The sequence below is a fragment of the Glandiceps talaboti genome, chromosome 12 (assembly GCF_964340395.1).
Source record: "Glandiceps talaboti chromosome 12, keGlaTala1.1, whole genome shotgun sequence".
NCBI lineage: Eukaryota > Metazoa > Hemichordata > Enteropneusta > Spengelidae > Glandiceps > Glandiceps talaboti.
In genome coordinates, this window is record NC_135560.1 from 22,439,658 (window position 1) to 22,466,674 (window position 27,017).

The following is a 27,017-nucleotide window of genomic DNA, read 5'->3' on the forward strand; positions in this document are numbered from 1 at the left end:
GATATAAAATAACCATATCATACTTTAAAGTGGCCATATGGATGAGGATTTGGTATTTGTTTTGGATTTTTTAATTTATACAACAATTTTATCATGGCTTCCTACTTGAAAAATCAATGTGAAACAACATTGACTAAGTCTGTGTTCATAACTCAATACATTGTAAAATGCTAAAAGATGTGTAAAAAAATTTGTTATTAACAAAGATTTTACATATTTATAATCTATTGCAATTTATAGAGTTACAAACAAGGACTTGGCATATGTTGTTTTACATTGATGTGTCAAGTAAGAAGCCATAATAAAATTGTTCGATAAATAAAAATCCAAAATAACTACTAAATCCTCATCCATACGGCCACTTTAAAACTTAATTATGAAATTCTCTGAAATTAATACATGTATCAAACTGTGATACAATTATAGGGTAACAAACATTCATGATATGTTTTCTTGTTTAAATACCACTTTCACAGATTTTATCTTCTTTTTTTTCCAACTGCCATATTGATGATACTAAGTATGTATTACATTTATATCTATAGTACATCAAATAAAAAGTATAGGCAATGTCAATTTAAAGAAAAGAAAATAAAATAAAAACATCATTTTACAAGCATAATATGTAGTTTTCATCTTCCATTTTTACATAACATATCACCCATATCATCAACTTTCTTTGGTCTGTTTAATAATTTCTAGGGTCACTTTGCCAGGAGGTAATCTTTTCAGAATAGACCAAGCCTCAAAGTGTCGTTTGTTTGTTACATCTTCACTGTTAATCTTCACTAACTCATCACCAGCACTAATGGCACCACTCTTCTGTGCTGCACCACCTGTAACAACAATATCAAAAGACATATTTTAGATTCAGCTTTAACTTAAGGAGTGTTTTTGATTCAGGTATAATATATGTGGGATCTTTTAGGGTTACGGTTAGGGTTACAGTTAGGGTTAGGGTAGATTCAAATACAACTTGAGGGCTATTTCTAGATACAGATATAATACTAATTTTAGATTCAGATACAACATAAGTGGTATCTTTGGATTCAGATACAACTTGAGGGGTAATTTTAGATTCAGGTACAACTTGAGGGGTACTTTTAGATTCAGGTATAACTTAAGGGGTATGTTTAAGATTCAGATACAACAGAAGTGGTATCTTTGGATTCAGATACAACTTGAGGGGTAAGTTTAGATTCAGGTACAACTTGAGGGGTACTTTTAGATTCAGGTATAACTTAAGGGGTATGTTTAAGATTCAGATACAACAGAAGTGGTATCTTTGGATTCAGATACAACTTGAGGGAAAATTTTAGATTCAGCTTTAACTTAAGGGGTATCTTTCAGATTCAAAGTTATTGTCAAAAGTTTCAACTGTCACTTTATAATAAACCATACGTTCACCAAAAGATTTAAAAGTCTAACTTTTAACGCATACTTACTGATGAAAGCTTTTCATATAAATTACATATACCTGAGGGGTTAAGTTTAGGGGTAAATTTCTGGACTAAGCCCCCCTAACCTACTCAATATCATAAGTTTTGAAATACAAACAGACAGGCAAGTTTTAACCATTTCAATATGTGAGAAAGATGTACCATTATATCATTAGGGTGTAAAAGTTATTGACAGCAGTCCAAAAAAATGAAGTGAAATCACTGACATTCCAGAAATTATAGACTCTTTTCTTATGGTGGAAGTAAAAACAGTGCATATACTTATTGAATGATTTCCATAACATGATTTGGGTGCCACTCACTTCATTTACTATCATAACAACTTACTGATGCAATAATAGGAAAGTGGTGTGAAATTTAGCATAAAAAGGGATATTTTATTCTCATTTTACTTTAATGTCACCGTGATTATTTAAGCATATGGAAAGTTGAAGAGACTGATGAAAAAGTAGGGGATGGTATGGGGAAACAGTGATTATCTAACTCAGGATAAATTATTTAAAGAGGACCCTGTATGAATTGTTAACTTCAGGAATATGACATCAACTTACTATCATGCAGTTTTCTTAAAATTTAAATTTTACAACACAACACAGAATACAATTACTCCTAACCATGCAAACATTGGGAAGTTACCATGGCAACATTACAAGACTTACTGCATTAGCTCTTTTCTGAAGAGCTTTCTGGTAGGCACAAATGGAGAACAGAAAAATGAATGACATGCAATGAAGTTGTTAGTCATGAGAAACTGAAAGACATTCAAATTGGCAAATAATTTATATATGCTAGTGAAGTATCAACTGGGTGAAAAAAATGAAGTTTAACATACTCAGAAAAAGAATAGTTCTAAATTGGTTAAATAATATCATACAAAAGAAAGATAAAGACAAGAGACAGTTAAGATTTGTGAAATGAACAAACTGCAAATTATGAATGACCTTTGACCTTAAAGATGATGACGTTAGACCAGGGTCTTTTAACACATATATGTACATATCTAATATACATACAGACAGAGAAGTATTAGTCTACTAGTAATTTTGATAAATTTTGAACCAAGTTTGAAGCAAAGATATGGTGCAATCTACTTTACAGATTTGACTGAAGACAAAGAAAATGATATACATTTTGTCAAATAACTTTGAAGATCATGTATGAATCATTCTCAGTGTTATTTTGATTATTCTCGAGTTATAGAATCTTTAGGGAGCATTTCCTAAAGTTGCTGAAAATAATTTTACAAGAGTGTAACGATAAGCATACTTTTTATCATTTAATTTATTTTTAAAAGTGACTAAGAAATTTAGAAGAATTGCAATATTTGGTGTTCAAAGGTTTGATAGATCATAATGTAAGGTAGTATATACTATGCATAGAAAATGATCTTTATTGTGTTAAAGAGTTACCCTGAGAGTTAATGGACACACAATCCTGTAACCACTGTTGCACTGAATCAAAACCTCAACAAAACACCATAAATGGATAGAATTAGAATATTAAAATTGTAGAAATGCATGCGCATTGGCTACAACCATTTCACCAGGTGTACCATGTGAATGAATATTCTCATGAATATGTCTATAAATTGATAAAATTACTTGTTGATAAGTTATTATTTGCAACAACTACAACATATTTTCACTTTTTTTTCATATTATATTTTCATTTTGCTTTTGATCCAGAGCAAATTTGAAAAGGAGACTCTTACAACATGTGAATACTAGTAATTACAAAATCAACATTTGATATTTCAAAATTTCTGATTTTCACTAAATCCCACAGTGATAATGAGGTTAGGTTGGGAGGTCACTTAAAAGTATGACTTTTGTGTTGAGAGTAACAATGGAACAATGTTGCAAATGCCATCAGCCTGCTGGTATCACTGTTTTTGCTGAAATGTAGAATGTGGTATTACAGAGGACAAAATCTGATAAAAGCGCACAGATTTTTATATCATACACTATGATTATGGTTGGAAGATCAAAATACCTAGAGAACTCAGGTGAATGTTTACCTCCTTAACTGCGTAAAACACTGTAATATGGCTGCCTTTACACAGCCTAGTATACTAGTATGTATCATTATTATCTTTGTAAAAGTAAACACCTGTCAATAAAAAATGATGTTAAATCTCTACACAACAAATATTCTCTCTCAATTCTTACCTTGGAAAATCCTTTTGATAGTTATAGGTACGTCTCCTTTAGTTGAATTTTTGCCACCTTCCAAACTGATTCCAACACTGCCAGCACCACCACTGCCAATCTCTAGTTCTACAACAGTGGAAGATCTAGTTTCAGCTCCTTTATCTGGTGGACAACAGACACACAGGATTGAGATAAAATAACAAACAGTTAGCTCTAAGTAAATACAATAAGTGTAACTAATCAATCTAAAACTTTGTATTCGAAGAGTTCAGACATAGAATACTGAGAAGTACGTACAATCACTCTCTCTAATGTCTATGGTATAAGGTACCAAACTTAATCAGGGTAGCTACTAACACTGAGCTGTCATGGATATGTGAAGTCACATGAGTACAGAGGACCAATCAAAACTGTTCAATTTCAAGTTTAAGCTTGTATGGCATTTTGGTTTTTCACCAATCAGATGTTCAGTATAAAGTACCTTAAATGACAAAATATTACTTTAAGAATGAGGTCGACTTTCACCCACATATGTATGATCCTTAAAATGAGTTGAAATTTAAGAAGATATATCGATGAAGCCTCTATAAAGACAAGCATAGAAATCTTATGAAAGTTGTTATGTTTGTAAGGTTGGCACTCACCATCAGCTTTGATTGGAGCTGATTTCTTAGACACAACAAGTACCACATGACTACGGTTTGTTTTCAAAAGTCCCAATGCTTGTGAATGACTGACATCCTTGAGTGACTTGCCATTTATGGATAGTAATCTATCACCTGGTAGTAATCTACCTTCCCTTGCTGCTAAACCACTAGGCAGTACTCTATGAACCTATGGAGAGAAAGACGACAACAACATGTGAGATAACAGAATTCTTTCTACTGCAGTAGCCACCTAGAGACTAAAGGACACCCAGAGTTTCATTACCTCCACAATGTTGAATTTGTTGTGGAGATTGTATACTCCCCAGGGAATTGAAGAAGTTGAAGGAGACCACCACTCCACAAAATAAAGGCAATCTGTGTACACTATAGGTTCTGGAGAGTCATTTCATGATTTCATATCATATACATTATGCACAATTCCCGTATGTGATGTAAAATCATTGAATGGCATTCTCCAGAACCCATAATTTACAAAATACCTTTATTTCCTGGCGTGGTGTTTCCCTTTTAAAGAGCTATGCCAGGGGTAATAATATGTGTACATTTGGGCCAAGAGCTCTGCTTCATGGAGACTACTAGGCACATTATAAGTAGTCCTAATTTATCTATACTAATTTCAAGTAAACATATGATGGTATGCAATAGTGAGGGATCACTTCATAATTACAAATGAAATTCATATTACCAGTACCTACAAAGAATTGTCAAAATGTTGAGATACAACACTTACTGTGATGTCTTTAATTTCTTGATCACTACCACCAGCTATAGTCAGTCCTAAACCTTGATGTTCATCGTCTTTAAACAACACCACTACAATCAAACTGTCGTCATTCATCTCCTCTATTGATTGGTTGGCTTCTTCTATCAGCTGATTCAGCTCGGCATGTGTCAGTAACACCGTTGATCCTGAACTCTCAGAAAGACGACTTTCATTGTCAGTGTCAATACTACGTGGGCTATCTGTGGATGGGATGAATGAAGGTATGGAAGCAGGCGTAAGCAAGCTAAGCATGTATATATGACATGTAGGAGATGAAGGCAGTTAATGTTGAGCAACATGCATGCACACACACACACACACACACACACATACAAAAATTCTCCTCACTAACCAAATACACTATGAGAATTATTAGTAAGACAATTATGTAGAATGAACTGAAGCTGTCTGTAAAATTATGCAATGACAATAATTATAGCAGATTATACCAAATAATATCAATATTCATCAGATTTTCATATTGTTACAGTAACATAGGTGTTGTTAGACTGATTACATTAATTAGTAGTTTTGGATAAACCAGTTTATTTAGACATAATTGAGGTAATCTCAGCATTTATTATAATAAATTTTATCTTGTTTTGTTCAACTTGTAGTTATTTGTGTAGAAACAAATTGTAGAAATAATTACCACCCACTATATCAACTCAGCTTGTGCCCCTTTAAGGCAATAATTGGAGAGAATAGCGCAAGCAAACAAACAAAGTTATTGCCATCTCCAACAGATTAGTTTATGAAAAAGTAGTGAATGTGATATATTTTATATGTTGCAATAATCCAGAGTTTGTATGACTTTCATTACATGGCCATGCTTTGAAGATGAAAATGATAACAATTCAACTAAAACACATTAAATATTTTAAAGAAATTATACATATTGATAGTATTGTCTCAAAAAAATAAATGATCTGAATTCACAAATAAGAAAGAACACACACTTAAAAAGTTCTAGATTCTTTTTTGTGTTAAAAAAATAACCCACACGATTTTGTTTTTGTAATTCCAGTTTGTCACTTTTCTCATGATCAGAAAAGACTACAGACATGTTGATTTCCACAAAGGTTCCATCAATACTGACTATTCTTTCAACTAAAAAATGGGAAAACAACAATTATTTTAGAATTTGAGTTGTCTAAAACATTACAAGCTTGAAGTATGAATTACATTTTCTTTTGAAATAAATACTGACCTAGTACAGATGCTCTCTTGTAATCATCTACAAACGGTCCATCAGAATCACTATTGTTGCCAGAACCTATACCACTAAGTCGGAGACGTCTTGAGTATGATGACTTTGGTGATGATAGTGGACTCTCTTCTGTTCCTTTAGATGGGAAATTGTCCTTCCTCCTCCATGATGACTTGCTTTCTGACAGAGGTGTGGAGGTTCTCAGAGAGTCTGCATCTTCTGTTGTCATGGAAACTAGAGTTCCCGTATCTGACTCATTTTGTGCTACTGAGGGGAAATCAAGTTTGGACTTTGGAGGAGAGGCTAGTTGTGAATAAGCTGAGGATGACATTGATGCTTTAGGTGCACTTGGTGAGGATGACGTTTCCTTGGATGAAGGTCCCTTGTTGAATTTACCAAGCCTATAGTCTAAATCAGAAGTTGACCATCGGTTTGCTGCTTTTGATGGTGAAGTCCTGGCATTTCTCCCTGCCCTGTATTGTTGACGTGAATCCAGAATGGAAGATCTTGTCCCTGATGATGACAACAGAGGCTCCCTTGATCTCCTGTACCGATATTGTACAGGTGAATCAGTTGTTTTATCAGATGATGATGATGTACTAGATGTGTTCACATCTGTGGCTTCTTTCCCTGACTCAGTACTAGAATCACTCTTATTAGATAACGGTGATGTGGAATCTCGTTTAGAATCACTCTTATCAGTTAACGTTGATGTGGAATCTCGTTTAGAATCACTCTTATCAGTTAAGGGTGATGTGGAATCTCGTTTAGAATCACTCTTATCAGTTAAGGGTGATGTGGAATCTCGTTTTGTCCTTCTATAATCTGTCATTGATTTTGTAGCGTTTGATTTGCTGTCACCAGGAGACGGCAATGGTTCCCTTGAAGTTCTCCTATACTTGTATTCATATGGATCTTGAATAGACCAGCGATGACTTGCAGGTGCTGATGGTAAAGTTCTTGGAGCTCTTCTTTTGACAACATCTGTTGATAATTCTGTGTCTTTTGTATTTCTCTCAGCAGTGGGGTCTTCTTTTGGCTCTGTTTTTCTTCTCAAGGTAACATTAGCATAGCGATCACCACTGTCCTGCTTCTCCTTAGCAGCCCAGATTGCGGTTACATCTCCAGCTAATTGTGAACCTGATGGTGACATACTTTCTTTCAGTAATGCTTTCCTTTGCTGTATAACCACAGCTGCTACATCAGGTACAGATTGCTCTGTTGATTCTTCCTTACTTTTCAATTCAGACGAAGAACCCAATTTCCCACTTCTAAATTTAGACTCAAAGATTACAGAGTTTTCTTTTTTGGTTGGTGAAGCTGGTTTTGGTTCTGAAGTACTTGACCTTAAAATTGTTTTCAGTCCTGTAGGTTGTGCAGTCTGTGCTGGAGATTTTGATTCTGGTTTCAAATCCTGTTTAGTCGGTTCTTCTTCCCTGTGTTGTGTAGAGATTGGATATTTTTGGTTTGGTACTGTATTCTGTTTACTTAGTTCATCTTGTTGGAGTCTCCTAGAGAGTGGAGATGGTACTGTCTTGTTGTGTCCAACTTGTAGTGGTGTTACTGTCTGTTTAACTGTATCCACTGTATCTTTGTACATTGGTGAGGGCAAATTTTCTTCTTCAAACTTTGGAGGTTCTGACTCTATGCTTGGTACATCAGACTTAGTTGATTCATCCTGTGGAAGAGGGACAACTATTTCACTGTCGTGTTTGACTTCAAAATTATCGCTTTCTGGTGCAGTTTCAGTTGTTTGTACCATTTCAAAACTGATTTCTTCATGAACAACACCTTTTTCTGCTTCAATCTCAAATCTCTGCACAAATTGTATCACAGGGTCATTCTGCGGTTCTACATCTGGTCTAACACTAGGTTCTATTTCCACATTCTTCTCTGGTGTACTAACAACTTTGTTAGTCTCTATCTTACTTTCTGATTTTTCCTCTTCAGGTGAGTTTTCAAGATTTATAATTAATGGTGGTATGTCTTCTTGGGACTTGCTTAATACAGGTGGTGGAACTTTTTCATCAATAGTGGATGATTTTACTACAGGCTTAGACTGTTCTGGTTCTTTACCTTCAATGTCTGGTGGAAGTGAAAGTTTACGAAATTCCATTTTTGGTCTATAATTAGAAGCTGATTTATCTGTTTCATTCTTTTTTGATGGTCCTGATGTTTTAGCTCTATCTTTGTCATCTTTTTTACTCTCTACAGGTTTATATTTGCTTAAATTGAACTTGAGACTAAACTTCAATGACGACGATGGTGATGAAGATTCTTCACTGCTTTGTAGAAACATACGTGGTGGTGTCTTCCTGGTCAGAGTAGAAGTCTGACTTTGTGATGGACTTGTTTTCTTTGGTATGGTCAGACCTTTTAGTTTTGGAGCTGCGCTAGAAGGTTTTGATGACATACTTAACACAGATGGTTTTGTGGCGGTGTCATCTGTCTTTATGGGAGGTGCATAAGTCTTTGGGGTACTGGTTGATGAAGTGGTGGATACAGTGCTGTCAGAATCACTAGTTTGTGTCTGTTTCATTTCAAGATCAGCTGTAATCTGATCCTGAGTGAGTTCAATTAATTGCTCATTGGCGATTTGGAGGGTGATTTCTACTGACTGCTCCTCTACAGCATGTTCTGTGCTTGAAGTCAGAGGCACATCTGTATCATCCTCCTCCTCCACACTAGTAGACTCAAATGAAGGTGGGGGAGGGCAGGCAGGTAATGGTGGGGGTGCCACTTCTCCATGACCATCATGCACTAGACTGGGCATTGAGAACTCCTCACTTACTTGGGATGGATGTATTGGTGACTCAACATCATCCAAGATCTGAGTTGCTGGAAGAGGAGGAGGTACACTGGAGGGCTCTAAATCTTCCCCGATGTAAACTTCAATATCTGGACCTTCAGATGATGGTAAAAGTTCAATAGTCACCTCCTTGTGAACTGGTATAAGTGGTTCTTGGAGATTTGATAAACTTTCTTCAGTCTCTTCATTACCCTCTTGGGACAAGGGAAGTGTTATTTCTGGTGGTAGAACCGAGGATGTCGTTAGCACTTTTGCTTCCATATCATTATCTTCTATCAAATTTGGTGAACTTTCTTCAGTAATTACATCAGGTTCATGAGATAACGACACAGTGACATCATGAGTGATTACGACAGGTTCTGGGGTCAATGTAACCAAAATGGCAGTATCTTCCACAGTATCTGTACTGCTTGGGTAACCAGTATCGGTCAGATCTTTTTCATCAGTCTCTGTTTCCACAGTAACAATACGAATACCTGATACACTTTCTAGCTTTTGGTCACTATCAGAAACAAATCCACTCACGCTTGTGTTATCATCTCCTGCCACATCTTGGGTGTCCTCTGATAATGTAGTACTTTCACTTATGTCTACTGCATCTCTATTTTCCTCAAAAGTGTCAGGATCTCCGGAAACTGAAGTATTGTCACTGACACTTGTATTATCAGATTGTTCGCTGACATTCACCTCCACTAAGTTGATGTATTCATACTGAATTTCCTCTTCTGGACCAATCTCTCTTCTTACTTTTGGTTCCAATGTTGGTGTCTGTTGCTCTGCTGTTTCTCCATGTTCAAAAGGAGAAGGAACCAGACTACTTGGGGAAGGTTCTGGCGTCTCGTTATACACAACTTCTGCATGGTAAATCACTTCATCTGATACACTTGACCTCTGTATATCTTGGACAGTTGGTGAATTTTCCCTTTTATGAAAATCAGTTTGCTCTTGGACAACTTCTGGCACTCTCACTGGCTGGGCATGGTAAACATCATCCTCTGGTTCAGTACCGAAATCTTTCCTTGATGGTGGTATGTAACCACATTTTTTTGTGGTAATAACAGTATGTTCCTTTGGTTTGGTTGGAACTTTATGTTGAACAGGCTGTAAATGTGGGTTTAGAGGTAAATTTTGTGTTTTAACTACTTTTTTTGGACTAGACGGCTTTGGAACAACCTCATCACCATCATCCAAACTTTGAGGTTTTTGGAATTGAGGCATGGATGGTAACTTCCTACGCATTACAATACCACCAAATATGGAGGCTTTATCGTGAACAGACAGTTCACTTGGGTCATCTTTGACTTTTGGTTTCCTTGGACGTGGGAGAGCTGAAGGTGTTACTTTAGTTTCACTTCGTCCCCATCCTGGTGGTAATGTTGGGGGTGTCTGTTTATCATCCCATGTATTTCTGTTCTTAGAGTCTGTCCTTGATTTATCTGATGAAACCCAAGATGAAGTCCTTGTAGGTGCTGTCGATGATGTCTTTGGGTCATTTTGATAGTCATCAGTAGGAGTATATTGCTTCCCAACTGATTTTTTTACACTGAAGTTATTATTTGGTTCTTGGTTTACCTTCACATGCCCAACATGAATTTCTGTTGAAGTAGGTTTAATGATACTGCTTTTGTTATACAATTGTTTAGTACCTAATGCTGCTTGGTTTGTTGGAGAACCAGACGGTGATACAGAACTTGGACATTTATTGTCTGGGAATTCGTGACCATCTGGTGGCATTCTTGGAGAAAGAGGGGTGACATCACTATCCAGAGAATCTGATTTCTCAATGTTTTCCATCTGTGTATTGGACGGAGAATGGTTGGCATGGAAACCATCGCTGAAATCAGCCGGAGGACTAACAGGAGACTGGCTCACACTACTTTCTTTGCTACTACTCACATAAAAGTCATCTACTTCCTTTTTAGGAATATCAAATTTTTTTCTTGAACTGGGCTTCGGAGGAACTGGTGGTGGTACACGTCCTTTTGGGGTAGATTTTTGTAATGGTACCGTTTCACTTGTATTTTCTGTTGGTGGCACTGCTTCTGATGATGAAAGTGTTTCTCCCAAATTCAGATCTTGTGGTACAGAATCTTGAATTAGAGGCACAGACTCTGGAACTGGTGGTACAAACTCTGGAATCAGAGACACAGACTCTGGAACTGGTGGCACCGTGTCTGATGATGACACAATTTCTTCCATATCTGGAACTGGAGGAACAGATTCCGGAACTGGTGGTGCAAACTCTGGAATCAGAGGCACAGATTCTGGAACTAGTGGTGCAGTTACTGATACTGTTGCCTCCATATTTGGTACTGGTTGCACTGAGTTTGCTAATGATATCATTTCTTCTGTTTCTGGTTCAGAATTTGGTGGGATAATTTCTTCCCTATTTTGAGAATCTGTTAACAGTTCTGTTTCGGCCATATTTACAGGTGGTGGCGCAGACTCTAATAACAAATCTGTGTCTTCCACATTTGAAACTATTGGCACAGATTCAGAAATGTCTTGGAAAGACTCTGGTATTAAATCTATTTCATCCATATTTACAATGGGTGGAACAGATTCAGAAGCTACAGGATCAAACTCTGATAATAATATTGTTTCATCCATATCTGTAATGAGCTGAACTGGCTCAGGAACCAATGGAACAGAATCTTGCAATAACAATGTTTGTTCCGTATTTGAAACTGGTGGAACCGACTCAGGAACCAATGGAACAGAATCTGGCAATAACAATGTTTCTTCTGTATTTGAAACTGGTGGAACCGACTCAGGAACCAATAGAACAGAATCTGGCAATAACAATGTTTCTTCCGTATTTGAAACTGGTGGAACTGACTCAGGAACCAATGGAACAGAATCTTGCAATAACAATGTTTCTTCCGTATTTGAAACTGGTGGAACCGACTCAGGAACCAATAGAACAGAATCTTGCAATAACAATGTTTCTTCCGTATTTGAAACTGGTGGAACTGACTCAGGAACCAATAGAACAGAATCTTGCAATAACAATGTTTCTTCCGTATTTGAAACTGGTGGAACCGACTCAGGAACCAATGGAACAGAATCTTGCAATAACAATGTTTCTTCCGTATTTGAAACTGGTGGAACTGACTCAGGAACCAATAGAACAGAATCTTGCAATAACAATGTTTCTTCCGTATTTGAAACTGGTGGAACCGACTCAGGAACCAATGGAACAGAATCTGGCAATAACATTGTGTTCTCTGTATTTGAAACTGGTGGAACCGACTCAGGAACCAATGGAACAGAATCTGGCAATAACATTGTGTTCTCTGTATTTGAAACTGGTGGAACCGACTCAGGAATCGATGGCACAGAATCTGGTAGTAAAATTGTTTCCTCCGTATTTGACACTGGTGGCGCTAACTCAGGAATGAGTGGAACTGATTCTGGTAGTAAAATTGCTTCTTCCATATTTGAATCTGAAGGAAGTAACTCAGGAATGAGTGGAACTGACTCCAGTAATAATAATGATTCCTCCGTGTTTGACGCTGGTGGAGCTGAAACTGGTATCGGTGGTATAGATTCTGGTAATGGTGGAACACTGTCTGGTAACACTGCTGTTTCTTCCATATTTGGAACTGATGGCACAGACTTTGGTGCTGATGTTGATGTTGTTTCCACTTTTGGTTTACCTAATGAGTAAAAATAAAAGTCAAATTAGTGGTTTAGAGTTACTGAATAATTTTATCCAAGGTCACACAAACTTTATTTATAATGGAAATAAAAAAAAAAAAAAAAAAAAAAAAAAAAAAAAAAAAAAAGATTTAAAAAAAGTTGCTAATGGGGCACTGAAACAATAATACTAATTTCATATGTAAAAAATGATTGTCAATGAATAGTTAGGACTTCAAATACATAACATCAAGACAGTTTACTGTATTAAATTATCTCACATTGACTTGTTTAAACAGTATCTGAGGATACTTTTCATCATGATAATTTGCATGAATGCATGGTGAACATGTCTAAAGTATATTTGTATACCCCATGCTATGTACTCATCATAAAAGCTAATTTTTCTTACTTACAATTTACAAATCTTTTCAGTTAGGCCTACATTTAACTGTATGGTCTACAATGGAATGTGTGTGTGTGTGTGTGTGTGTGTGTGTGTGTGTGTGTGTGTGTGTGTGTGTGTGTGTGTGTGTGTGTGTGTGTGTGTGTCTGTCTGTCGATGTATGTATATATGTGTGCATTCACAAGTCACTGCAACTGATTGACACATACTATATGTGGGTTTAGACAAGTATAGATGTGTGCATGGCTTGAATCTATGTGGTGAAATAATATGCTTATATTGTGTGTTTGTCTGCAGTCATGTGTGTGTGTGTGTACAAGTGTGCAAGCACATATGTGTGTGCATGTGCATATATGTATGTTTGCAAGTGCATATGTTGTGCATGTGTATACGCCATTCCATACAGTTGCCAAGCAGGTATCAACTACATGTGTACACATATCAACTTGTACCTGCTGGTTCAGTAGCTAAGTCCACTATCAGATGTAGACAAACAAATCAATAGACAAACAATGACATAACAATCAGGTTAAAAACTGTCTGTCACTGTCAAAGCCTCAAGCCTTATCAGTCTAGTGTGTTGTCTCAGAATGCAATAGCTAAAATACACCTGTGTGGTTACCAGTAATGATGTGACACTCAGGAATTTGTGTTATTCAAGCTGCCTCTATTTATAGAGCACTCCAAAAAAATCAAGTACACAATAAAGACAAAACAAAACAAACACAACAAAGTCTTTGTCATTGGACAATCATGTGGGGTGCAATAACATACACGTGTGGTAGACGTGATGGTATTAAAGATAGCGGAGGAGATAAAACAAGAATTTCTACATTTCTGATAGACATCGTTTGGTTGGCACAGTAACAGACATGACTGTGTATCTCCAATATCATGGTTGGCATAGTAACAGACATGATGGTGTACCTCCAACTTCATGGTGTCTGCTTCAGTAGGGTTTTGACCTGCTTCATAAGCTTCAGTTTGCCTGAATGAACTTCAGTTCTTTTCACACATTATGTTAATAGTGCACTGGTGATAAATCTAAGTCTCAACATGGTTAGTCTACTCAAGTCACCTCATTTCAGTTAGTCTTTTACAAATTACCTTTACTTCTCCTTGTTAAAATCTGGTATTATTTTTAATTCTAATTCACCTTTTAGCTGTTGGAAATGAAAGGCATGACATGCAGAAATGTTACGAATACATCTAAACACAAATATGGCTAAACATTGTGTACTAACTTAACATTTTAAAGTAAAAAAAAATTGGCAACAGTTAAATTCCAGTTCAAACGTTTGGCCACATGAATATCAAAATTAAATTACTATATGTACAACTTTCATATATAAAAGAAAACAATAAAATCAAGTCTACTTGAAATATCTATCAACTCAGCTCAACATCAAAAATAAACTTATTATATAATAAACCATATTATTAAAGGCAAAATACTTTTAATTCTGAACTTGATTATTGAAAGCTTATGATTGATTAACAAATTTAAAGACAAGTACTCAATAATTAACAATAACAGATTCCAGTACTGTATTACCTGTATAGGAGTTGTCTAGTTGGTAGGGAACAAGAATGTGAAATACATACGGTCCAACTGACATGCCTTTTAGAAGTCAAGAGAGTACGCCCAGTATTTTTAGTTCAAACTTTGACTATTTTTATCATTTACATTTCTTATATTCATAACCTGGAATGATTTCTGACTGATTGACTAAATATATTAATTATACATATACAAGAAATCTGGAAATGGGTTATTATTGACGATATACATAAACAAGAAATGTGGGAATGGGTTATTATTGACGTCTAAATTATAATTTGATTTCAAATTACTTGTGATCAACAAGTACAAACAAGAAATATGGTAAAATTACTAGTATAGCTTCAAATATTATAAACAGGATTGAGCTTTAACTGATGGACAACATTAACATGAAATATGGCAACAAATCATTATTAACTTCAAAATTATCATTTAGATTGAGTACTGATTAGCAAATATAAACGTGGAAAAAAAATTGAAAAAATTGCTGTAGGATAGAAAGCTGTACAAGTACATTGATTTGAGCCAGGTGTGTGGGATGGTGTTGTGGGGGGAGGTCAATTGAGACGAATTATACTATGATGTTGTATTGCTAATCAATCATACAAACTTTGACCTCAGTCTGACTGGCTGTTTCTCAACCAGCAAAGGTGTACACCAACTATTTTTACTGTGAATGATCTATAGAAATTTATGCCCACACTCTCATAATTTACAGTTCATACAGACTCCACCTGATAATGGAATGCCATGTTTTTTCAAAGTGCAACATTACCATATATGTGATTCAGAATGAACCTCAAATTACATACTTTATGGTGTAAGTCTAGACTTCAGAAATGATACATTGTTTGTTTTGTAAATATAATATTTTATAACAATAAAATCTGTTCCAAACTTTCAATCAAATTGCAGTATTGTGTGAACATGAATGCATACAATCAACGCATAGATACTTTACAATGTAAAAACAACAATCCCCATACTTCCAAAGTCCATTATGATAATACATATATAACATACCACACTTATGACTATACTATTCACTTCATCTTTGTTCACATGCCTTTGTTCTCTTTATCAGTTTTTACATTAATTCTATAGTTGTTGTTTTGAAAATGTCATATTTCCAGGCTTTTGTTCATACTTGGATATTCCCTTACAAAACTGGACCGCTTATTAAGTGGTTCGTAGGCATGTGAGAACCATGTCACATACTTATTTGAGTAAAAATAACCATTTCATAGCATGTGTATCGATAGCATGCTTATTTCTGAATGTTCCACATGCTAACTCTAACATGTACATGGTTAATCTTAGAATGTACAAGCTTATTTCACATGCTTAGCAAAATTAACATGTACATGGTAAATCATAGAAATGTACAAGGTTATTTCACATGCTTAGCAAATATTAACATGTACATGGTAAATTCAAGACATGCTTTGATCCGGGTGTATGTACAATACAAGTCATGCAATGGCGTGTTGTTTCTCGCTTTTGCCGGGCATACATTTGATAAGAATTGGTATTAGTATTCTGAATGCTGAATTTAGTGGCTCCGATTACTGTTCATGTTAAATTTACCTGTATTTGAAAGAAAACTGGGGAGAAATCGATCTGAAAATCAAGGTCATATGTTCTACAACACAGTGGACATGGAGGCCGCCATATTTGTTTACTTCATTTTCATAATATATTCATAGCTTCCCATGTGACCAGATTCCTGCGATCTTATTGGTTGAAATTCAAATATCGGCCATTACTGCATTGTCCACGGAAATTTGAACATTCAACATTCATGCTCGCGTTATCAGTCGTATTTTCAACACTACAAAATGTTTACAACAGTGGAACCTTTACCAAAAGCTGTTACACCATACCAATTACTGATCAGGGTTACAATACAACCAACCCCTTGTGATTATGACATTTACGTGATTGTCGATACAGCTGCAAATGCAAGCATGGATACACACTGTGACATGTACTGCAATGTATGTATTTATAAGTTACGGTAGGCCTTGATTTCCGTATAGCTCCTCCTCAGCCTGTTATTATCGATCTTTTGTTGACTTTCATTACTAATAGTTTCAAAATTTGGTTGTAAATAAATGAGTTAAACTGATTTTTACATGTGCACAAGTCGTTTGTTTTTTTTACAAATGTAAGCCTGGCCAGCTGCTCCATGACCATCACTATGATTATGGGACACATGGCCGAGTCACAGGCACTCAAATCAAGGTGTATGATTTTTTTAAAAATGTATAGTGAATAAGGCCAGAAAAAAAGCTGTTCAGCGGGCCCTACCTACCCATATTTTTGGCATTTCAATTTTTTTAAATTTTTTGTGATGGGCAAAATATCCTCATGCTGGCTTTGCATGTCAGTGAAATGCATGTACTTTGTTTCAAAATTAAGGGAATTTCTTTATATTTTCTGAATAGTACATGTAACAATATACATTTGAGTCAATTCCAAATTATGTGCTATCAGTGGTTTACTTGGCTCTGATGATGCATACAAGCATGAATGGAGATAAAATTAAACTGTTGCATATCCAATATTCACTAAACAAAATAAGCAAAACTTTATGACCATGGGAAGGGCAGTCATTGGGCCATCAAAAGTCTGAAAGTCTTCAAATGTTTTACTCTTTCTTTATTCATGATTTTTTTGGAATCAAATTAAAGTTCAGGAGAAGTCATTTACCATATCTGCAAAATATCTTTCAGCTTTGCCACAACAATTACACTTCATAGCCAGATAAAATGTACTGCATGTCATAATTGTCTCTCAATTCTGGTATTTTAAAACCACACTCAAGCTTGTAAGACTTTAAATTATGTTTTTTTGTTTTATATTTTATGCCTATAAATGGCCTATATTGTCTTATTTTCAAAAAAGTTTGCATTTTTGAGGATGTATCCTTCCAATCAGTAGCAATCACGGTAATAATTGTCTTTCTCCCAAAACAAGATGGAAGGTGGCTGACTAAGTACCTCCCTTCATAGGTCAGAGCTAAATATGACACATCTCCTTACAAGTATCCATGTAAAATGCACATCCTTTGTCAAGTAATATCATTTGGACTGTTATTGTAGTTGATTATCACTTATTTTTAATGCATCATTGTACCTGTGCTACCATATATAATTTTATATCTCCTCTATAGTGTAGGTGACAGAAGGAGTGCCTAAAATAATTCTGGAGTTTCATTTAGCGGGTCTTAACATATTTAGAGAGGAGCTACAAAATTTGTTATCCGTAAATTGTGCATATTTCCCAACTAGAGCTGATGTAAATCAATTGACATTTTTCCTCCCCAAATCATACAGATTGATTCGGGTGCCTGTGGTCCTAGTACAACTCATCTTTCAGCATTCTGTCACAAACTGAAAGCTATCAGAAGTATATATGTCAGGTCTGTTTGTGGTCTCTCAGAGTTCATATTTGGCACCTTTTTACTAAATAATGGTGAATTACTTTTCAAAATCTGCATGTAGAGTAACTAGCACATGTGCTGTATAGAATTTTCACATGCTTATTGACAAGTATGTACACACTTATTCACAAGCATGTACATGGTTATTGACCTATAAGCAGTCCATAAACATGTGTATAGGCCGAATTATTTAAATGAGCTAAGTATGTGCATGCTTATATTGCATGTTTATTTAAGCATGTACATGGTTATTCACAAGCATGCACATGCTTATTCACAAGCATGCACATGCTTATTCACAAGTATGTACATGCTTAAATAAGCATGCATATAAATTATGCACATGCTTAAAATAAGCATGTGTATAAGCATGCACATACTTAGCTCATTTAAATAATTCGGCCTATACACATGCTTATGAACTGCTTATTTGCCCATACATGCCTATATACTTATAAGCATGTAGAATAAGCATGTGCATGGTTATTCTACATGCTTCTCACATGCTTCTCACATACATGTCAGTTCTGTAAGGGTTGTCACACTGTTCATGATTCAACAGTGTGACTGTTTCAAATATTGTAAAGTCATTGTTCAGAAAAAAAGTCAGCTCACCTCTTTATGAAGAGTGTAGAAACTAAAACTTGAGTACAAAACCATAGACCCTCCACGTTGCTGGAGGGTCTATGACAAAACTAAAGAAATTTAGTTTTATATCAAAATGTTTTGTCAAAAAATACCATTTTTTATCAAAATTCATGGTTGAATGAACTTTCACCTTTAGAAATATGTACAGACAAAGATGTTACTGTGGTCACAAATCTGTGTTACTAAACACCAACAAATTTATCAAATTTCCACATTTCTATTAAAAAACTTTTTTTTAAAAAGATCCTTTTTCTCTGTAGCTAAATTTTATGTTTTCTTTTGTCACTCTGAATGACACCTGTGAGAATCAAAATAACTAAATGTCTTGAAACGTCAGAGAAGAAGTTTGATTATGATTTTGATACTGATGAGGTGAGTTTTGAATCTATCACGTACACAGTTCTTATCATGGCCATGAAACCATCACTCAGGTATGTCAAGAATGTGTCATTGAAGATTTCATATGGAGATTAATATAAATTTCAGCTAACATTGAGATCAATGGCTTTTCATTGTCAAACCCTCCTTCACCACAATATGTTTATGTTTGAAATAAAATAATTCCGGTTTGAGTCTAATTTCCATACCGGTAATACCACTGATAAATACAGGTACTTCAAATCTTGTGTTAGTGATCATATAAAACCTTGTCTTATCTATATTAGAACCAAACAGGAAATGAGAATGTGACCGGCTACTTATTTATACACATAACAATGTCATTTAGTTAAAATGTTGTACATTAATTAATACACTTCTTATAATTTAGTAATTTCAAATTAGCATGTACAACCTTGTATTGTATTTTGTAAGTTGGATGTATAAGTTTTAACGTTACAATGTCCAGTGTCTTAGTATATTCAAAGCATGTCTTCATATAGTCTAGTTCCTATAGGGTATCATTAAGATTTACAGTTACACCTTCACTCATAGTATAGTTAGAAACCATGTTGGCATCCAGACAGGTCTATATACTAGTCTGTGAGATACAGACATTCATGCCATGCTGTCAGCCGCTGGTTAAGAAGTTTAAATGGGCTAAACAACATGACATGTATATGTGAGTCTAGTCTACATACCCTAACATAACATTAACAATTATCATTTCATAAATGTTAATTTATCGCATTCCTGTTTGGTTTGGATTAATTTGACTGAAATCCACATACATGTTAATCATACTATCTAGAAGGCCACAATATAAATATCACTATAACATTGACAATGTGTGTAATATATCCTGCAACTGTACAAACTAATTGTTGGCACACCTGAAGGATAAATTGTTCAACTTTTCAACTGTGATAACAATGCTGTAATGATTGACACCCATAAGAATCCTGTTACCAACACAACCTGTATTCTAACATCTCTTATAGTCCTCTAATAGTCCTATGGTGTTACTTGTTTCATTCAGTCTGTTTTGGGATACATTTAGGCTAGGATACACAATATATACATATCAAACACAGCATTCTTCAGCACTGGGGTAAGCTAATCTACAAAGCTTGCCAGGTATTTGACTACTTCTGTTCCAGATCAAAATAATGATACAATACGGCACAGAAATGTTTGATCATTTTACCTGATTTCTACCCTTTGTTTCTAGGGTTACCAAACCTTACAAAATCACTGAACCTTTCCTGAACTGGTCTGAACAGACAAAACATTATGCATGATGGGTAACTACAACTCTTGGTCGTGTAACAAGTCACCATTTCATACCTGTTCAGTCTTGCTGCAGGATTTTTAAACCGTCAGCTTCCTGAAAAGGTCCTGACAAATATGTCATCTATGACGACATACTCAAACTGTTGTCTGTGTCTAACTAAAAAGACAATAATTGTTTTAAATACTTACCTAAATTAAAATTAGCTGGTGACTGGAGTATCAATCGAACTGTACCTCTAGGTAAGGCTTTCAAAACGTCCTGTGGATTAGCTACGCAACTTTCCAACAGATCTTTACCGTTGACTGCGAGGAGAATGTCTCCAACCCTGCAAATGACAAATGAGCAGTGATAAACTTAGACCTAGTTATTTAGAGTCTTTTTTAATTATCTTAGGGGGTCAAATCTATTATAAATTGGACTTGGATCAAAGCTGCCAACAGCACAGGTAGGTTTGTTTGCACAAGTCTGTTAGTTATGTCATTGATTTTTTGACCTCAGATGACATGGAATGTCTGATGATTTTAAAGTAGAAGGCTAGAAATGTTGACTATGTTAATGGTACTCTCGATAGAGTTTTTTTGTTGTTGTACTAGGTCTAATAAACACTCAGACTCTAATTTTATTCACTAGTACAGAGAGAGAGCGAGAGTGAGAGAGACAGAGAGAGAGAGAGAGATGTATGCACTCACACAAACACAAACACAAACACAAACACAAACACAAATGACAAACTAACGATGAACTTTCCTGAAAATAAGTTTTATCAGTCTGGTATCATCATGTTAAGACTCTGACACTTCTCAGACTATAACCGTATGTTTACATGCACACACATAGAAAATGAGACAGACAGACAGACCAACTGACAGATGGACAGACACGCACACAATATCAACTACTGTGTTACTGATATCTCTTACTTTCAAGTGTCTACCATGTTCTGTTGCATGATTATGCATAGATATTTGGTTAAATATTATATCTTAAACACAACAAACCATCACTTTGAAGGTCTTATTAATGAGGAGTTTCTTTTAAAACAAAAATACCACCTCAGCAAACATGTATGATTGCAGTAAGAAAATAACCATGGTTACGTGTGACCTTGATGAGTTGGGTTCACTGGTTCCTTTAAATCTACCTATTAGAAATACATGTCAGATAACACCATTACTTTGGATGTATATGCTTACAGTCACTTAGTATTTTGTTACAACTATGTAAAGTAGGTCAATCAGATACCTCACTTTTCACTTATTCCTTTACAACAACAACCCCCCCCCACCCCACCCCACCCCACCCCACTCAACTGGACAACAATCAATGTTGGAAACAGAATTAAATTTAAAGTTGACTGATAAAAACAATTGGCTGGCAGAGCAGTCTGAATACCTGAGTCATCTCAGATTCAAACTCAATGGATAGGACTAACAGTGCTATGGCAGAAGTTTGACCAAAGCAAAACAAAATTAGCACATCTCTTAACAGTATTATGACTCCACTGATAAAATAACACTAATGTGAGAACCTGGGTTTGAACAATGGATCTTTACAAGTCATCCTCATGTTCACAAAAGTTTAAGTCCAGACTCAAAATCCTTGGGTGTATGAAATAGACACATGTGGTTCATTTCCACAACATATTGAAGTACACCCACCAAGTATTTACATACTTTCAGGATGTAAATATTTACCATACAAACAAACAAACAAACAAACAAACATACAAACAAACTAAAAATATCTCTCAAACATGTCAAATGTAGCCTTCCAAATATTTCTTTTTTCTGAAGGCTATTTTACATAAATGTTGAAAAGAATCCTCTATGATAATACTGTTTTTCTCACACGACTATCCTGTCGTACATTGATAAACTCTCCTTTCTTGTCTATACTGTACTGTGACCTTGTACAGATCTCATCAAAAGTGGTTTCATTGAAATACAAATGTGGGCATGACTCATTGCAATGAATGAAAAAAAGGAGAAAACAACATCTTTAGACTGCAAGAAATAGTTGTAAAAACTGTTGAGTATTTCAAAGATTTTTCATTGCTACTATCAAATCTGGCTGTCAACACATGCGTTGAATCACAGAACTTACATCTTGAGGAATAACATAGAAGCTTGAAGTTCAAACTTTCGGAATTTTAGATTTTTTTGTGATCTATCAGAAAAATAACTATATTCATCAATGGAAAAAATATGCTTGATGGATAGAAATGTTTAACCTGTTGCCTTATGTTGTTTGACAGACTGAAGATTGTTGAGTGCCCATGCCACCTGCTACCAAGTACTCTGGAATCAATGGCTACTTAGCCAAACACATAACTCAGTGTTGACAGTATAGCTCCTAGCAAATTTGACAGTTTTAAGTTTGAAAAAAGAAACTGACAGGACATCAAGTGCACATATACATGTATTCGAATGAAATATTAACAAAAAATTCAGCTACAAACCAGAGTCAGAAAGATCCAGGTTACTTTGTGCACATAACAGAACTTGTCTGCGGTATTAGAAGCTCGATAGCATCGGCATGGTGTGTTCCCGCTACACTGGCACTATGGTGTACTATACACTGTTTTCGTACAGCATTCCACGACTACATTGACCTATTCATGTCACTAACAATAAGAGTCTATCTGACATGCTTCATTATGCATACTTGTTGCCCTTTTGTACTTGCTAGACAAAAGGCTGCGTAAATTACACTCACAGGGGAGCACAGACACTGAAAAGGTCCCCTACTTTAGTCCACTCTCTATAAAGGTGTCAATGAACATTTCACCACACCACATCATTATGCTCACAGGTCGCTCATAGCAGCGCAATTTAACAGATAATTGATGAAAACAAAGAAAAATGCTCATCTACAACAAGGTATCAACCTCAGTAACTTTTATCAAGTTAATGATAATGGTTAATGCAGAATCTAAATCACAATGTATTCAAGGTGAACTAATTGACAAACAGCTTCCAAATATGTGAGGACAGGTATTTAACAGTGTTTTTGAAATAATAATAGAAATTGAGGCAAAAAACTTAAATCTTGGACACTAACTATGATAAACCTGGTCAGTATAATTACTCCAACAGTAAACACACAGACAAGTGATAGACATAACGAGAATTATAAGAGCATATTTATGATTTGATTGGCCCCAATGGGGTTCTTACTAATGTCTCTAGGCTGTATCTTGGTATGGAACATTCCATGACATGCTTATAACTGGTACTTGGAAATTGGAATTTGAAAGAAACTTTTCATGTTGAGAATTAGGTCAGTTCTTGATTCTCACTTCCACTGAGGGCACACCTAACAAAACACACCTTTTAGGGATAACTTTGATATTTAGAAAACAACCACTGATGCTTTTGGCTACCGTTTTGTGGTGTGGTGTGGTGTAGTTTCCAAGACAAAACAAAGTTACCAAAACATGTTTGTATACCTTAAAGTTGACTTTTTGTTGGAATGTCCCTGGAAAGTGTATAACACAAGCCTAAAGTTAGACATACCTGGTCTGTTTACACCAAGTACACTGCATGGTGTACAATAGTTTGAATTGTTTTAGAGTAATTTGAATATTTCTGTTTACATCCATTTTCCACATCAGTGAGCAAACGAAGACAAAGCTTAACCAGACAACTACACATCTCTCAACTGAACATGTTTTGCTGCAGGGCAAAGTCAACAGAGTTCATCCCCCAATATGTCTATGTTTGACAAAACAACAAGAAATAACTAATGACAGGCTAGGGTCAGGAACTACAACGATTGCAAGGTTTTTAACCTTTTATAGCTGCAAGTACTGTAAACTTTATTCTCTAATGGCTGCAAGTACTGTAATAACACGCTCTAATAACTAAAGAAAAAATTGACCAAAAACATCAGAAGAGGCAGTTGTTCAATTCTCATATCTACTAGTGACAATGAATGTTCCATTCTTACAAGTCAGAATACATTTTTTTACAGACTGCAATGAAATAAAAACTTGAATAAGGCACCATAAAAGCTACTAGTTTTATGATGATAGAATGTTTGACTTTGTAAATATGAAACTTTCAACTCATCATGTCAAAAATAGAAGACAGCACATTGTAGTATAGCTCTCATGTCTGTGAAAAGTTGGGATTTGTTTTTTCCAATTTTTTTTTATATTGAGCAGAAATTCTCACTTATGGATAGTTTTAGTTATTAATGAGCAACTCTTCTCACACTAAATGAGCAACCTTTGACCTTTGAAAACCAACAATAATGGGTGAAACAATAAAATGTCATCATTTAAAAATGAAAACATTCTGTAACTTTGGTCACTTTCACATCTTGTTTTTGTCATGTACCAATCTTTCTGAACGTCATATGAACATTTGTTGTTACAATAAAATGATATGTTTGGTACAAAGACTACTACTGTATTGTAAGTCTTTTACAACCTGTCTGTGATAATATACTAGTATAGAAGTCATGCATGCATAAACATTGTGACTCAGCATCCCTGAAGAAGACCTGAGGACTCATATTGACAGCTACGATTTATGCACTGAACATTTGAGAGCGACACATAGTTTAAATGTACCTGCATTGCCTAAACAGATCAACCTCTATTACCTATACAGTATTATTTTTGTTATTGTTACATCATTTCCACAAGTTTGGATCAACTCAGAAATGAATTAGCCAAGTACAGATTTACATCACGTGATGTTTAAGTCCAACTTGGAATGTGGACAATGAGAATAAACAGTCTAACTTTAAAAGTCGGTGGACAATTCAAAATAAGGTAGTATCTTAAAAGTAGGCTATAATCTAAATCCATCAATACTTCACTGGAAATCCTATTTCCTTCATATTACATAATATACACCACAGAACATTCTTTCCTCAATCTCATAAACGAAAGCTATGTTTTTTTTTTTAAAAAACAAGGTCAAATGATATTACTCAAAATGTTATTTTCATGAAACCATTCAAGTTTTATGTAACCATGGCAACAGAAATATGAAAACTAATAAAGTAGATATTACTCACTGTGTGTTGATATGGATGTTGATGTGTCTGAGGTTGTTGTGTAGAATGATGTATGATTAACTAGAATCAATTAGGGTAGACTGATTATGCAAATTAAGCTGATAACTGGAACAGATTATGCAAATGAGCAATATCACCATATCAGTTTACTGGAGATGTACATTCCGAGTCCAGAAATTTGTTAGGCCTAGATTTGAAGGGTGTAGTCTGCAAAGCTTCTAAATTTAGATTTTATACCCTACACATCGAACAATGACAAATCAGGCTGAAAAATGCAAAACTAGTGCATTATGCATCTAAACAAGACAAAGAGTAAAGGACAATCTGTGAGACTGGATTTGATGTAGGATAGAGGAACATAATGAAAGACCAAAACAAAGTACATTTGTTATCATGGTGACTTTTCTCTAATAACACCTGATAAAGTGTTTTGGGGAACACAATGCAAGACCACCCTACAAGAAAATATAAAAGCTTTTCATGTTTTCTGATGAAATTTGTTGTTGAAAGACTTAACATTACACCAAGTAATCATGAAAACTTAGTTTTCTGAATTTATCACTCAATGCAGTTGTGTGTTTTGTGGAAATTCCAAATAACACCACTGCATAAGTAATTTGACAATGAATGCTGGTGTATTTTGGGGGAACACCAAATAAGACCACTGCATAAGTAATTTGACAATGAATTCTGATGTATTTTGGGGGAACACCAAAGAACACCACTGCATATAAGTAATTTGACAATGAATTCTGATGTATTTTGGGGGAACATCAAATAAGACCACTGCATAAGTAATTTGACAATGAATGCTGGTGTATTTTGGGGGAACACCAAATAAGACCACTGCATAAGTAATTTGACAATGAATGCTGGTGTATTTTGGGGGAACACCAAATAAGACCACTGCATAAGTAATTTTACAATGAATGCTGGTGTATTTTGGGAAACACCAAATAAGACCACTGCATAAGTAATTTGACAATGAATGCTGGTGTATTTTGGGGGAACACCAAATAAGACCACTGCATAAATGTGAATACTTGCATTTTCTTAATTAAAACATTGGATGTTTTGAGGGAACAACCTGCAAGACCATTGTACAAGTAAACATGAAAGCCTGTCGTTTTCTGATGAAATTTGAACAACCAGAAGAGTGTTTGTACTTTAAAGTCTTGATATCTTGAGACATATCATATTCATTTCACCTTCACTGGTCCTGATCACTTTAAAATCTATTTTGTTACGGATCAAAATCACTCAAATCTACATTGCAACACAGTACACGTCTATATCTGTAACAAAACAAGGTTTCTAGACTACATTGGTCCTAAAAATCCAAACATCCAAACAGCTTTCACAACATATACCCCACAGTGTGGTAATAACAAGATAACCAACCTGCATGGTACAGATATAAATCACTGATAAACAAACATCCCCCATCCCATCCTATCACAGAGGTTTACAAATATACAAAGTACAGAATACTTTCTACAAACCCTAGAGGAATAAGAATCCTGAAATATTTCACACTTTGTTTAAAACCCTCCTG

General features: G+C 35.2%; 1 protein-coding gene across 5 annotated transcripts in view; it reads right to left on the bottom strand.

The window, feature by feature from the left end:
* Positions 1-350: 350 nt before the first annotated feature.
* Positions 351-27,017, bottom strand: part of LOC144443167 (uncharacterized) — a 66,804-nt gene continuing 40,137 nt past the window's right edge. For 3 of the 5 annotated variants that reach the window (XM_078132540.1, XM_078132543.1, XM_078132544.1), the window contains 6 exons: positions 20,623-20,759; positions 6,252-12,719; positions 5,009-5,241; positions 4,255-4,444; positions 3,629-3,772; positions 351-836 (listed from right to left, as the gene is read on the bottom strand). In XM_078132540.1, coding sequence (XP_077988666.1) covers positions 670-836; positions 3,629-3,772; positions 4,255-4,444; positions 5,009-5,241; positions 6,252-12,719; positions 20,623-20,759 — 7,339 coding nt within the window. In that variant the 3' untranslated portion in view covers positions 351-669. Of the gene's footprint in view, positions 837-3,628; positions 3,773-4,254; positions 4,445-5,008; positions 5,247-6,223; positions 12,720-20,622; positions 20,760-27,017 lie in introns of all 5 variants that reach the window. The other 2 variants (XM_078132542.1, XM_078132541.1) reach the window with 2 other exon arrangements.